This window comes from Rhea pennata, chromosome 17, assembly GCF_028389875.1.
Source record: "Rhea pennata isolate bPtePen1 chromosome 17, bPtePen1.pri, whole genome shotgun sequence".
In the NCBI taxonomy this organism is placed as follows: Eukaryota; Metazoa; Chordata; class Aves; order Rheiformes; family Rheidae; genus Rhea; species Rhea pennata.
Window position 1 is genome coordinate 15004297 of NC_084679.1, and position 15014 is coordinate 15019310.

The 15014-nt window shown below is 54.8% G+C and overlaps 1 protein-coding gene and 1 non-coding gene across 4 annotated transcripts in view; both read right to left on the minus strand.

Moving 5' to 3' along the window:
• AP1B1 (adaptor related protein complex 1 subunit beta 1) overlaps window positions 1-15014 on the minus strand; it is a 34664-nt gene that overhangs the window by 3711 nt on the left and 15939 nt on the right. For 2 of the 3 annotated variants that reach the window (XM_062589651.1, XM_062589652.1), the window contains exons 7-21: window positions 14594-14815; window positions 13112-13232; window positions 12227-12322; window positions 10596-10711; window positions 9316-9481; window positions 7778-7876; window positions 7098-7357; window positions 6266-6467; window positions 5016-5036; window positions 4374-4403; window positions 4127-4270; window positions 3176-3321; window positions 2178-2307; window positions 1398-1482; window positions 726-812 (exon numbers count right to left, since the gene is read on the minus strand). In XM_062589651.1, the coding sequence (XP_062445635.1) occupies window positions 726-812; window positions 1398-1482; window positions 2178-2307; window positions 3176-3321; window positions 4127-4270; window positions 4374-4403; window positions 5016-5036; window positions 6266-6467; window positions 7098-7357; window positions 7778-7876; window positions 9316-9481; window positions 10596-10711; window positions 12227-12322; window positions 13112-13232; window positions 14594-14815 (1925 nt within the window). The remainder of the gene's footprint in view (window positions 1-725; window positions 813-1397; window positions 1483-2177; window positions 2308-3175; window positions 3322-4126; window positions 4271-4373; window positions 4404-5015; window positions 5037-6265; window positions 6468-7097; window positions 7358-7777; window positions 7877-9315; window positions 9482-10595; window positions 10712-12226; window positions 12323-13111; window positions 13233-14593; window positions 14816-15014) is intronic. The other variant, XM_062589653.1, reaches the window with a different exon arrangement.
• On the minus strand, window positions 2643-2744 carry LOC134148469 (small nucleolar RNA SNORD125). The gene has a single exon (XR_009960222.1). It is a non-coding gene; the product is annotated as a small nucleolar RNA SNORD125 (small nucleolar RNA).

A 15014-nucleotide genomic window follows, 5' to 3' on the forward strand; every position in this document is an offset into this window, starting at 1 on the left:
CTCGCACCAGCCTTTCCTGCTCCAGGCTTCATGTTTCACAGCTTGGCACCAAACCCCGAGAGAAGACCACCACACAACAGGCCCTTACAGGCAAGGACGGTGCAGGCTGTGAGGGCAACCAGGAGGGCAGGGCAGGAGGGACTAAAAGGAACTACTCTCCTTTCCCAGAGATTTGTTTTTACCCAACAGCAGTGCGAGGAATAAAGGCAGTTAACAGCCTGTTTGACATGGACTTGCTGCAGAAGCGAGAAGGCACTGCAGAGCCCAGCCCCGGCTCTGCACAGATTCCCCCAGCAGCAGGGACAGGGCTGCAAAGAGGGAGGCCATTGCGTTGCAGCTCCTGGGATCCCATGGGCCTGTGAGATCAGCGTGGAGGAGAGAAGGGTCCTGCCCTTGCTGACACCCCTGATACAGAGGCTTCAAGGAAGGGAGATGAGGATCCACACCCACAGGAAGACAACAGCAGGGCCTCCCAGTACATCATCCTCAGCGCAACAGCTTCGCTGGCAGAACCCAGCACCACCAGCTCAGCTAATAAAATAACCCAAGCTGATGTGATCATCTCTGAAGGTCTGGGGAAGGCACACAGAGCACTAACGCTTAAGAGGTCTCAACTCCCCGCAGTCTTAGCTGGGATAACTCGGAGAAGCTCAACACCCCTCATGAAGGGCAGCCCAAAGCCCACAGAGAGCTGAGCTGGGCCCTTCCAAAGGGTCCAAACCCACCTGCATTGAGAGAACAGTCCTTGATCTGGAACTGGGCCTCATTCTCATTGGGAATGTCCTTCCACGTGGCCAGGAACATCTGCCGCTCTGTAGGAAGGGAACAAAGTGACACAGAGCCAAAGCATCAGCCACCGCCTCCCAAGTGCAGTGCAAACGCAGAGGCCACGTTGCGATTTCACCAGCTGCTGGATGCATCCTACTGCAGGAGGGAGAAGTAGGTCTCTGCTCTCCTTGCTGTGCTGCCATCCCCTCCAGCAGCCTCTACATTCTTCCAGGATCAGCTTCACCCAGTGGTGAGGCTACTTGCTTGTTCTGGGTTAGCAAGCTGAAATTGGCTTGAAGAGGCTGGTGAGTGCCAAAGGCAGCAAAATAAGCAGTAAGAATGAAATGAGAGGCCTTGGTGGCAGCAAGCTGTTAGAAGGTGGCCCCGGCCACCTCAGGTGGCCACAGCTTGGTCATGCTGGCACTGACCTGCCTGCCCTGCCCCAGCCTGCTCCAGACTCCCAGTGGGATCAGGCTCTCCCGAGGCTCTTGGCTCCCCAGCCCCAGGGCTGGGAAGGCAGCTGGGAGGTTTTCAGGGGCCGCGATGGCGCCTAGCGACGGGTGGCAGAAGTGCAGGACCTTGCAGGAAGGACGGCCACCGGCGGGGCCGGCTCCCACGCTCCGACTCACCCATCTTCCCGTCCTCCACAAAGAGGATGTGCAGCGGATACAGTGTGCTGAAGTAGAACACATCAATGTTGTTTTTCACTGCGACCTAGGACAGAAAGACACCAGGATGTCAACGCTTCCTCACGTCTAGAGCAGGCGAGCGATTCCTAGGCAGGCATCCTATCCTCCCATAAAACACTGGTGCCGTTCCAGCCAGCACTGGAGGCAGGAGACTGGCAATCACCAACTCTTGTGCCTAAAGAGAGCTGCAGGGGCCTGAGAGAGGCCACAATCCTGAATGCACGAGGGGAAATCAGAGAGCTGCCAGGGAACTGGTGGCAGGGAACCCTGCTAGCAGGGCTGTGCCCCGTTAGCCTGCTCTCCTCTTTCTCCCTTGGCAACTGCAGCTGCTGCAGCTCTGTTTCCAGCAGCCACCCCACCGTCATCTCCTCTGCGCACTGCAAGCAGGCACTCATCCAAGACTCGGCTCTGCCGCACGTCAGCAAGGATCTTCTGCCACGGACAGAGCACTTTGAGTGGGAGCTAGATATCGGATCAAAGCTAGGCACTCCAACAGGAAAGAAAAAATGATGAGCTGAGCGTTTCCTCTCGCCGGCTTCCTGCTGTCACAAATCCTTCCAGCTCCACTTCATTTGCTTCCCTCCCAGCTCCCTGCAGAGCTCAGCTTGGAGAAGGGAGCAAACGCAGCCCTGCATCACCCCTTTTGCCCAGCCCGCAGGGACCCAAACCTCCTTGACTGGCTCCTCCTTCTGGGAGGAGACACTCCAGGACATTCCCCACCTGAAGGTTGTTCAGGGGATCCATCTTCATGACGGAGCCAACTGTGTTCAGGGGAAGAGAAATCTCCACTGACTGGTTGGGGGCGAGAGGTGCATGGACTTGGAGAGGAGCTGCCGGGGCCAGGCCAAAGCTGTGAGGACATCCAACAAGAACGAGAGGGTCAGGGCAGGGGGGGGAGGTAATGAAAACTGTTTTTTTGCCACGCAGTCATCCTCCAGGCACGAGAAAGAGCCCAGGGCCCAAGTGGCTCCCACCTTGGGACAGCCACAAAATGCGACTCCTTTGCCCTGTGCAGACTCACGCTGATTTTCAGTTTTCCTGCACTTTTCCCTTAGGATCCCTGGGCTCACTCCCTCACTTTTGCTCCTCTGAGCAAAAGGGAAGCGTCAGGTAGTTTAGGAAAAAGTCAGATAACTTAACGGGACAGCCCAGGCTGGTGGGCAGCAGCCAGAACCCCTCCACCCCAGAAGAATGGCCTCTTCAGTCAACTTCTTAGAGGCTCTGGTTTGATCATCACGACCACAGCCATCAGCAAGAGAAGGATCATCACGTGAGGCTCTTCCTGGCCCTACAGGTTGGCAGCTGCAACCAGTTCACAGCCCCTTCCTTCCAGGCCTCTGCGCGTGCCACAGCTCTATGGCTAAACGTGGAAGCTGCCAGGCAGCACCTCCACCAGCTGCAGCCCCCCCACCGCAGGCAGCGACGCTCCCCGATAAACACCACACATACTGCACTGCTCAGAGCCCTCTCTGCTCACAGCGCGCAGAATCAGGCTCTCCAGGCATCAAACCTCATGCTCATTCCCGCCAGCCTTTCTTGAAACAGCAGCTGACTCTGCTGAGCATGCCTAGGCTTTGTCATTGCCACCCTGAGGCCACCAGGCCTCTACAGTGGCCGAAGCCCTGCAAATATCTTGGCAGATCCCAGAGCAGATCCCAAGCAGTGGCCAGTTTTATGCTGGGACAGCACTGGTGGACAGGACACAGGAGGGACCTTACCTGTTGCGGTTGAACTGGATGGCAAAGTCAGACATGACCTGCAGGGCTTTATTTGTCAGCACGAGGTCCATGGAGATAGAGCCCACCTGGCGGCTGAATGTCCCGGAGATCTCCAGCCCCTTGGCCTTCATGGCAGGGAGCCAGACCTGCATTAAGGACACAAGAAACCCAGGTGATTTTTACTGGATCCAAAACACAAAGCAAACCTTGTCACACAGGCTGCAGAGGAGCTGAACCAAGTAACACGTTCACTGGGCTCCGGCACTCCAGTATTTTTAAACCTAGGAGGATTTTGCTGCTATAGACACTCTAGGAGCAGGGTGCTCCCCTTTGAGGGCAAGCACCACGAAGATGCCAACTCCTGCAGGCAGAGCAGACAGGACACAGGTAGACAGCAGATTCCTCCCATCCCAACCAAGACCTCTGCCTGGGCAGCGACATCCCAGGCCCACCAGCAGCTCTTGCTCCAGGCGTGTGCAAGGCACAGCAGGCGAGAGTGGCTGTACAGAGCTGCCTCCCTGTCCGCGTCAGCTCTGGAAGTTAGAGTACTCCTGAAGGGTTTTGCTCCTTCAGGATCTGCCCCCAGCCACAGACTGGCAAAAGAGAAAACCCCAGGGCTAACAGAGATTTGACCTGATAAATTCCTGCTCTTAGCTGTGTTTATAGCTTGAGTACCACGTGGGTGAACATGGTCTCTGCCTCACAGCCCCACAACATGCTGGGTCTGGGCAAGATCTGCCAGCGCAGCCAGTGCTCCAACATCCTCTCTGTCTGCAGATCACCACCTTTACCGCTCCTGCCGCCGTGCCAGGTACAGTGGGCTTGTTTTCCACCTCCTCCCAAGAAAGCCCTGCTGCGTGAGGAGCTGGGGCTCTCTACCCTCCTCAATGCTCCAGTTCTGGCTTTTGGCAGCAGGTTAAACTGGTGGCTCGGGTTCAGCTCCCCGCTCACCGTTTTGGGTGCCACATAGGATCCCGACAGAGTGCCCACTCCCCCGGTGAGGTCAAAGAGGTCTCCGAGGCCACTGCCGAGGGGCGCCCCCAGGTTCGCGGGTGCCGCGGCGCTGGGCGCTGCAAAGCCGCTGCTGCCACCCATCTGCGGGAGACAAGGGAGCGAGTTACAGGGGTCCCGCAGAGGGGAGACGAGTGAGGGGGAGGAGAGGAGGCAGAGCGGGGTGGACGGGGAAGGGCACACTCACAGCAGGGCTGCCTCCCACATCACTCCTCAGCTGCAAGAGACAAGAAACAGAGATGTCACTGCGAGCCAAGGCAGGGATCCAGGGTGCCAAGGGGAAGGGATTCCCAGAAAAGTCCTCCCCAGGGTGCTTTCTAAGCACGCAAGCAAGGGTCTGGGATCACTAGGGGTGCTCCAGACTGTCCAGCAGATCCTGCTGCTCTGCATCACAGGGGGATCTCCTACTTTAGCATGTGACACACTGTTTTTATCAGCGTTTAACAAGCTAAGCTTCAGGCACATAAACCAAGAGACAGACAGAGAGAGAGAGAAAGGAGGGAGAAAGCAGGGACCAAAAAGCCATAGGCAGGTTGCTGGGTCCCAGTAGCATACACAGCGCTCTGCCTCTCCCAAGGCATCTGGGACCGTTGGGCCCTTGTGTGCTGGAAGCAGTTTATGGGGATCAGCTGCCTCCCACAGGAAGCACAGGAGTCCCTGGGGCACTGCGGGCGTAAGGTGCCTGCCCCAGACTGGCCGGAGATGCCGCTTTGGACTCTGGTCTCAGCCGGGGGCTTAGACCACCAAGGGGAGACAGGGCAGTGCGGGGGCTGGCACGGGCACTGCGGCCAGGGACACTCTAGAGAGCTAAGAAAAGGCTGATCCATACCCCTTCCGACTCGTCCCCCATCTCCAAGCAGAAGCAGGCAAGGCGGAGAGAAGAGCCGGCCACATGCAGAGACGCAAGCCGGGAGAGAAGAGACAAGGAAACCAGGGAGACAAAAGAAGGGGAGGAGGGAAGAGACGTTAGTCCAGTGGTCCCACCAGCCCGTCCACTCGCCGGTGGGTCGCACGGCGGCTCTGCTCCTCTGGAGCCAGCACATGGGACCAGACCGCACCGGCTCACGCAGCGCAGCTCGCGGCAGCATCCCAGCACGCTCAGGAATGGGGATCTCCCCTTGTCCGCGTGCTCACAACCAGCCCGGCCCCCGCTCCGCAGGCCCGGTGAAGAGCCAGGGTGGCACACGGGGGAGCTGTGAACCGGCAGAGGTGGCAAGAGGCAGCGACTGCCTCCCCCCAGGGGATCTCTGCCAGCTTTTGTGAGAGCTGGAGGGACTCCAAACTCTGCTCCTTCGAGGAGCTGGCACCATCACTGACATCAGCCTCTGCGCCTGCATGGCGTCGACCAGGCGGAGGACCAGGTTTCCCCTCCTCCTCACCTATGACTACACGCCTGGATCTGGGACGAGTCGCTCTATATTCAAGGCCCAGGCCTTGGGCTGTCCTCTGCTGCCCTTCTGCCAGATGGTTAACTGGGGCCACAGCCTTGGGGTGGCACGGGGGTCTGCTGTGCAAAGCCAGCCTCTGTTCTAGCACACCCAGGCTGGGAAGTGGTGCCTGCGGGGGCTGTGTCTCACCACTGCTGTTTTCCAGGACGACAAGCTACTAGCTCCAGCTCTCCTGGCACAGGAGATACCCATTAAACCCTCCTTGGGGGCTGGGAGCAGGCATATCTCAGCCCAGCCCTGACGCACATCCCAATCTGAGGCAGCTGTATGGATCAGGATTCAGAGGAGAACCCCAAAACAGGAGCATCTCCATAGTGCAGGCCCTGGGAGCATCTATGCCAGAGCAACAGAGACCTCCTATGTGGGACTGAGAGAAAAGGCACTGTGTAGTGATAATCCGTGCCCTGCTCCAGCCACCTCTCTCAGGATGAGATGACTGAGGTTGCAGAGTGCCTCTCTCCCTTCACTAGCTGCAAAAGCAAAGGACTAGCCCAGGTATCCCTGCAGGGACAGGCCAGCCTCAGCCCGAGTCGTTCCGTACGGGAGCCTACATCAAACTTGGCACGATGCCATTAGGGCAGCCTGGGATCGAGCCTGTACCTGGGCAGGAGCACACAGAGCTGTGACCTACCAGGCTGTCCAAGCCGCCTCCAAGGAGGTCCACAGCACCCATCTGCACGGAGGAGGTGGCCATAGGGGGGCCGCTCACTGGGGGACCCAGGTCCAGGTTCAGCAGGTCACCCAGAAGGTCGCCCTGAGTGGGGATGACAGCTGGCTGCTCCGGCGCCTGAACCCCCGAGGGGGCTGTGTCGGGGCTCTCTGCGCTCTCGCTTCTAGAGGGAAGGACAGGGGAGAGGAGGGTGAAATGCCTGATGCTGTAAAGCTCTGGCTGAGCCAACAGGCCTTGCTAGGGACAGGATGGACGTGATTTGCCCAGCCATGCTTTGCGATGAATGCTCACAGAGATGCCCTGCCCCAAGAGGGATGCCAACACTTCAAAACCCTCTTACCGAGATTCACCTTCCACTTAAATCCAAGGCTGCCTACATCAGGCTTGTAAGGACAGCATTTAATCCATACCAGCCCTGCTGCTACAGAGGGCTTTCACTGGGCAGACGGTGAGCCACAAAGGAGAGCCCCCTCCAGGGAGCCTTGCTGGCAGGCTGTAATACCTGAGCACAGGTGGCACCGCAACTGAGACGTGATGCCCTGTGACAGGAGCTGGGAGAGTGTTTGTGGTATTCACCAAGGCTCAGTCTGATGCAGAAAAAAGGCTCATGCTTCTGCAGAGCCACGTGTGTATATACATAACGTTAACAGTAACCTGCTAGAGGCCCAGCAGGCAGAAGTTGTCCCTCTTGGCTGAGCAAACCCTGAGTTGCCTCAGCTCCTCACAAATTCAACGCAGGGGAGAAAGACAGAGCAGGAAGGGGACAGACAGAAGCAAGCAGAGAGACACTCACGAGCCTGTTCGTGGAGGTAAACTCTTGTGCACGACCCCTCGGCTGCCTTCTACAAAGGCGCTGGGAGGCTTGTGGTAGACAGAGGCCAGCGTCCCAATGTAACAGATGAGCTCGTCCAGCAGCGTCGGCTCTATCAGATCAGTCTCCTCAGAGATTAGGGGCTTCTCTGCCAGCACCACTTCCTTAGCAGCCACCGGGTCAGTGGAGAGCAGACGCCAGTAGATGTAGCCACGGTCTCGCAGGTCCGGGTTGTCCGAGTCCTGCGGGAAATACGGCGGTTGGTGCTGAAGCAAGTAGGCAAAGGAAGCTGCAGCCACCACCAAGTGATGCAGAGTGTCTTGGGGCCACAGATATCTTTTCCTCATTTCAGTCTTGCTGGAGGAGTGTTAGAGGGAACATGGAGAGAGAAGTGATGACCTGTGTTGTACCTCTGCTCTACAGAGGCTGCAAAGGTACCCATGCTGCTACGCTGGCATTAACGGGAAACAGCACACTTCAAACTGCTTCAAACTACAGCAGAGTCCAGTTTCACTGCCAGCATTTCCACAACTAAGCCGTCTAATGCTATCACTTGCCTCCCGCAAGGGGCACCGTTCATTACCCTGACACCCCCATTTCTTTGGAAGTGACGGCACAGCCCTGCGGGAAGCTCTCCGCACGAGCAGGAGTGGGTTACACACCTGAGTAGCCAGGCTTAACACCTGCTGCACCAGCTCCTGCGTCTCCGTGGGCTTCTTCAGAAACAGCTTAACGATAGCTGTCAGCAGCTGTAGCTGAACCTGCGGGCAGAAAAGCAAGGTTAGGGAAAAATGGCCAGACATCTCGCACAGCTTTAGTGTAAAAAGCACATGAGTTTTCCCTGTATGCACTGCCGGGACATAACTCCAACTGCCTTTCAAGAGATCTGATATGCAATGACCTGTTAGGCAGGAGTAACAATTCTCAGAGCATCTTGGGTGATTTTCAGCCAAGTCTGAAGGCCATTTCAAGCTGATTACTGCACTCTCAGTCTGCCAGAGAGGCAGGCTGACAGAGCGGTCACTGGGTGAGATCGAGGGACTGGGTTAGGCAGTCCCAAAGAGATGAAGGTCAAAGCATCCTTTGAGTTACAGAAAAACAAGCAGCAACCATTCACCTCCGACCGTCCCTTCAGACCTGAGGCGGCACAGATGGGTTCAGTGGCTCTGTTATTCCAGACCTTCCCCTGTTCACTTGTCTGTGACCTAATTTCATGGTGTTTTATATAGTGGATTGTGAGAAATTTCCACAGATGACACTTCGAGAACTTCCAAATGAAAATCAATGAAGTCACTTGTCCCACCTCAAAGAGGCAGCACAACTGAGGTAGCAGCAGAAGCTATGTCCCCAGGCTGGTGTCTTCACCCACCCTAGAAGTGGTCCCAGACAACCTGACAAGTTCCCTTCCTGGATCTTCTGTAATGGAGAGGATGGAGAGAAGAGGTGCAGCTCCACTCTTGCTCCCCAGCCACAAGCTCCAGTCTCTCACAGACTGGAGCAATCTCTCTCTGAGCTATGACCAGCCTCAGCTGCCCCAGCAAAAGGGACAGACATGTGTCCCTCTGCCAGTCCTGCAACCACTGGCAGCTTTCAGTGGAGGTTGCCTGCTCAGGAAGTGTGAACTGAACTCTGTATCAGCTTGTTTCAGCAATGTGACTTGATTTTCCAGCGCCAAAGGGCTGCTTCTGCCCTGGCACAGAGGAGTGGACCAAGTGACTGGTTGGTCTCTTCTGATTTTTAAGAAGGGAAGATGTTCGAGACACCACCAGTGTGGTATTTCATGGGGCAAATGGATATGGTCTACACCCGGGACCAATGGAAGACACCAATGTCTGAGAGCCTGCACAAAACCACTTTCCTGAACCTGCTAGAGCAAGCTGCTTTCTTCAAATCACATTAGCGCAAGCTTTTTCATAGTTTCACTCCTCAACAAAACCTCAGGGACACAAACACATTCCCAGCTATCACTCGATCAAAGGAGAGGTGGAAAGCCTGTTATTTTGGACTGAGTCACTGCCTGGCCAAGGTGACATGAGGACAGCTTTGAAAGACCAAACCCCTGATTCTCCCAGAGCACAGCTCGGCTCCCTCCAGCCAGTCCTACCAATGGATCAGGCTTCCCCTCCACTGGAGGGGCCACATCTCCAGGGATTTGTCCCCAGCACCGACCATGGAGCTGCACCCCTCCACCTTGTTGTACCTGGGTGCTCTCATCATGGAACCCCTCCAGGAAGCTCTCTAGGAGCTCATCCGCGTTGTCGATCCGTTCAGCGTACTCCCCCACAATCCAGATCATGGCGGCCCGGGCCTCGGGCTCATCCAAGGAGTCCAGGTTCTCGCACAGGGTGGCGATCACGCTCTCGTACCTGCAAGAGCAGCACACGCTTACCAAACAAACAGCAGGAGCCCAGTCCCAACTGGGGCTCTCTAACTCCAAGATACATCCGATAGCATGAACCAGGACACTGCCAAGGGCATCAGCGCTCCCAGCTCACTCATGTTGCTCTCAGCGAGGGATCCTACAGCTGACCAGCCCCAGGCAGCTCCTTCTCCCCAGGGCTGCCCACGCCAAAACCTCACAAGCCCCCATGCATGTGGGGCACACACCCCTGCTCGCCAGCCTCTCTGCAGAACTGAGTCCTCAGCCTCACTCATCCATCCTCTCCCAGCTTTGCAGCAGCCCTGAGTTGCTGGAGATTAGCAACAGCTTCCTGTTCATTACTAATTCTATTTGTTAGTAATTATTGTTGCTATTAGTTTGTTACTTCCTGAACATGACAGTTGCCTGTTCGCTATGGATCAGTCTGAATTCTCCTCTCTCCTCTTGCTTTCCTTGCACGTTAGACAGGAGTATTTTGGAGCTACTGCAACCAAAAATCTGTCCAGCTTCTTCCCCAGAGGTCACGTGAGGCTATTCTACTCCCATCTCAGGTACCTCCACAGTCCTTGCTAGCGAGTACAGACATCAGTGCATCAGGATCCCTGAATTACGAGCCAGAGATGGTTAATGCCAGTGTGACAGACCTCAAAGTCTCTGGCAGTTTCTGTCTGTTCAGGTCTTGAATTCTGACTTCTGAATTCTGAATTCATGACTCAGGACATTGTCTAGGCTGTGGAAGGCTTTTCTGCCCCCAGGTTAATATTTGGAGACACATTAACTCATTAGCACAACTCAGATTGGCCAAAAAAAATCCCCAAACCACCTTCACTGAAGCAAGGCAGGTTCGGGTTTCACATGTCCTCTCCCTGCCCTGCGAGAACACGGGCTGCCAGGAGAAGATGCATTATTTATTTCCTGCGTACTCAATGCAGTTCTGAGCTCCAGGCAGCTTCAACATGGGCTGTCACACCAGGAGGGAGCAACAACCCAGCCCTCCCACCAGATGCTGGATGTCTCTGGGACCCCATTAACACAGAGGGGTAACAAGGAGCAGCTGGTCCAGCACACGGAGCGTTTGCCCTGTGTCCTGAGCCACGTACTTGTTGGGATACTTGCGGAAGATGTCCTTGATGACGACAATGGCCTCCTGCACCACATAGTTGACTTTGGTCTGGATGAGGTCCAGCAGGGTGCTGACACAGCGCTCAGCCGATTGCTGTTGAAGGGACTCGGTCAGGCGGCGGCACTCTTACATGCCTCCCTCAGAAGCTTCTGCCTCCCTCCTTACACCCCTTCCTCGCTGCATTATGCCCTCCATCCTTCACTCAAACCTAAAGCAAAACCGAACAGGGGAAGCGCAAGTGCGGCCTCCCATTCCTGCTCCTCAAAGCTGGGTCTTGGTCACCTCATCCCTCCTGCATGCTCCAAGTGCCTCTGCTACCCTGCAGTGTAGCTTGTTCTCCACTCCCAAAGAACATGTTTCAGACCAAAGGGTGCAGGAACGCAGCACCGTGCCCAGGCCTCCGCTTGCTGCAAGTCACCAGCTGCCCCTTCCAAAAGGGGCCAAGAACTAAGCACCCGTCCTAGGTCCCACACCCCTTTTAAAAAGGATGGACAAGGTCAATGCACGTGACATGCAGAAAGTAGCCTGTTAACAGCTTGAAAGACAAGAGATATGAACAGCAGCAAAATATCCTCTACCGTCTTTAATGCACGACTGCTCCAAGGGTCTTGGGCAGCTCAGAGTCTCTCTCTGACTTTCTGAAAGTGGAAACTCCTAACCCTTGCCTTAACCTGGATCTTTACAGCCACACGCTTCACGGTTAACAGAAACAAAAAAGCAGAGCTAAGGAGAAGGCCACAGCAATAAATCCTTCTGGAATGGGCCAGCTTCACTACAGACCGGAGGGATTGGTCTAGCGGCAGCGAGCTGGGTCAGCTCAGCCCCGAGGTGGTAGTCACAAAGACCGCGTTAGCTCTAGCGTGTCTCCTCCTCCATCTCTCCAGTGGCTGCCTTGCTGTTGTTAATGTGTTTTTGTCATGCGATTTCAGATGCTCTGCATTAACCTGGTGTAAAATCAGCTGGCTCAAATCCACCTGACCTCGTCTCTAAACACACCATCTCACCAGCCACGCAGAGCCACAGCAAAGCACAGCCAGGAATTTCAGGAAGGTTTTTAATAATCCCTTCCTCCAAATTACATCTGAGTGGATGCAACCCCCGCACCCCTCACCACCCCCTTTGTTAAGGGATTAACTCGATCCCAGGACTCCTGCAGTTTCTGAACACAACACTTGTCTAATCTGCTTCATTAACACATTAAGCACACAGTTGGTCCAGTCTGCTGCAAGCAGCTAGGTCTGCAACTGAACACAGTGCGCACAGGGATCCTAAAAAAGTCCCTGTAACAAATGGAAAGGGGAAGAAAATCTCCCTGTATCCCTTATCTGCACTGTAATATCCCTCACAAAACAACCATGGTTTATCCTCAGGCCCATGAAGACCCCAGCTAGGCCCCTCAATTCATTCACACAGGCTGGAGAGTGACCGTGATGGGTGGCCTTGCTTAGCCACAGCTGCCATCAGCAGCAGTAGAGTCGGAGCTTGAGGACAGTGTGTAGAAGTTGCCTGCTGCTCTCCACAACCAGCTCAGACCCTTCCCAAGCTAAGCCTGAGCTCTGTAGCCAACTCTGCTCCCCTTCAGGCCAGCTGATACGTCCCATCCCTCACCTCGACCTTGATGGCACAGCGGCCGATGGCTCGAACCGCCTTCCTTACGAAATCCACGTCCACTTCCGTGGCATACTCCTTCAGTTCTGCAAGCACCTGCCAGAGAAGATAAGACAGTGAGAGCACTGCTCCAAGAAGTCTCTGATCTGTGGATCGAAAGGAAAGCACAGCAACATGCTCCCCAAAAGCCTGGCTCACAGCACCGCGGGCCAGTGACCATAGCAGACTAGGTGGTACGGCTGCTCCCTGGAATGTTCTGCAAAGCTGCAGGCTATGTTCAGATCAAGAATTTAATTTAATTTAGAATTTAATTCAGTACCTACAAGCACTGTTTCAGATCCTGCTTGATAATCTGGGCAGGAGTAACCCCCGGAGAACCACCCCCCCCAACCTTGTCACTACCTGCTGCATCTCATGCCTGGCAGGCACAAAGCTCACAGCACTGAGTAGGGGATGAGCAGCAAGGAAGCACATGCAAATAGGGCGTAAGAACAAGGAGGACTTCTGCGCTGGCCACAGAAGGAGGGAAGTCTGGGTTGCTCTAGTCACTCTCACAGCTGGGCACTGGTGAGGAAGTGAGAGGCAGAAGCAGCATTTGTGCTGCTTCCACAAACACTACCGGGAAAGGACCTCTCCTATGACTTGCCCTCTACAACCCAACACTGGCTTCTTCCTTACCAAAGAGGATCCAACACCACTTGGCCCAGGACAGTGTCACACGCAGAAGAGCTGGCCCTGCTGAAGACACTGAGCTCACCAGCTTTCTGTCAGTTCTGGCACCAAGGTTTTGCCAGGGAAACACCATACCTTCCTGGGACTTGTTCACCCTGCGTGCCCTCTTTGGTGCCCACCCAGCCCAACTGGTGTAGCATACAGATCTTCAACCTGGGCTATGTTGGCCTGGGAAGCCAAGCGGATCATGATGTCCAGTTTCTCCAGTTTAACATAGATGGGGTCGTTGTACTTCACAAAGAACACCTTCATCTCATGCTTCAGGATTTCAGGCCTGGAGGACAAGAAGGGGCAGTAATTAAGGGACACACATAAGCTCCTCCATTTTGACCACAGAAAGCAAAAAGTCTCCGGAAGCCATGGATTTCTGCAGAGCTTTCAGGACACTGAGACCAATATCATATGATTCCTCTTGTGGCAAAGCTGTCTGCAAAATCTGACCACTGCTCCCACAACCAGTGTCTTATTTATTCTAGGCACAATCAGCAGGCAAAATTGAGCAGAAAACTGCAGCCGGTTGCACAGCACCGAACATGCAGGAGACGGTAGGGATCCAGATGCCTGACCCCCGTAGCCAGCAAAGTCCCTGCAATCTGATTATTCCATTAGCCAGCTACGAGAATGAATCATCCCTCCCTGGCAGAGGCTGGAGCTGGGCTGATGAAGGCCTGAGCACAGAGGACACATGCTGGGGAAGCATTGAGTGCAAGAGCAAGCACTGCGGGGGAGCACCCACAGTGCTAGGCCAGGAGAACAAGGCTCCTTGGTTGTAGGCACAGAAAGGTTTCTGGGCTTGTTCAATGCCAAGCAATCCGAGATGCTGTGATTATTGCCCTAGGAAGCGTTCTCTCGGCTCCCTTTTGCTGATGCACAGGGAACAGAGCAAAACTTTGCTGCAAACAGAGAACAGATGAGAGACAACAGGGGACGACTGTCTTGCCAAGGTTGTGAGGGATGTCTTGGGGCTGTGCGGATGTGAACCCAGATTCCCCAGTGCTAGGCCAGGCTTTTTGTGCCAAAGTATCCTCTCTCTAAGCTCGGAAAGGGACAGGCTTTGTCCAACTTCAAGGAGCCAGTCTGTCTTTCACGTTCCCACTCACAGGGATGCTAATTGCTTTTCACTTTTCCCAGAAGTTGCTGCTATTTTTAATAGACAACAACCGTGATAACTGGTAGGACAGCAAGTCATCTGACTGCAGCTTTCATGGTGGAGTGTGGCTCTCCAGCTGACTACGTCTGTTCTGCGTACATATGTAGGGCCTCACACACCTCTTGGACACCGGCAATTTTAGATCAGCAAAGGGACAAAAAGACCTTTCAGTACTTCCTTGTTAGAAAAGGACGGCTGCACAAAAGCAATCCTTTTTCACAAAATTCCTCTCTAGACATCTAACGATGAGACCAAAGTCTCAGCTATTCACCATTCACTCCCTGCCCAGTCCCTCTCCTGACTCTCTAGGCCCAGCCCTTGAGTTTTAATACTAGAGAAAAAAGCCATAGGAAGGAGTGTGTCAACCAAGCCCTGACACCACCACAATCACTAGAAGGTTTGCATCAATAGGAAGCAGTGCCCATGCCAGGAAAAGAGAGAAAGGCACAGCTGGGCCACCCCTCCTGCCACGCTAGGGCTCTCACCTCTTCTGCACGATGAGGTTGATGTTACGGAGAGCCACGTACTGCAGCTCTGGCTCTGCAGAGAGCAGGGTGACCAGCGGTGGGGCCAGTTTCTTCAGCAGTGTGCCATAATAATCCAGGTCCTTCGACAGCATCTCCATGAACTTCATCAGCACCTTCACCGCCGAGAGTACCACTGCAGAGTTGGCGTGGGACAGCCGAGGTGTCACCCGCTCACAAATGCTGGAGATGTTAGGAGGAAGGACACAAAGGGAAAGACGATCAAAGCCAGTTTTCCTGCTTAAGGTAAAATATTGCTGCTAATATCACTCAAGAACAAGGCTCTGGTAGGGCTTACGGCAGGGCAGGTGCCCACCACCTAATATCTTCCCAAGAGATGTTTAGCCAGCTCTTAAACTCCTCTGACGATGGTTATTTCCCA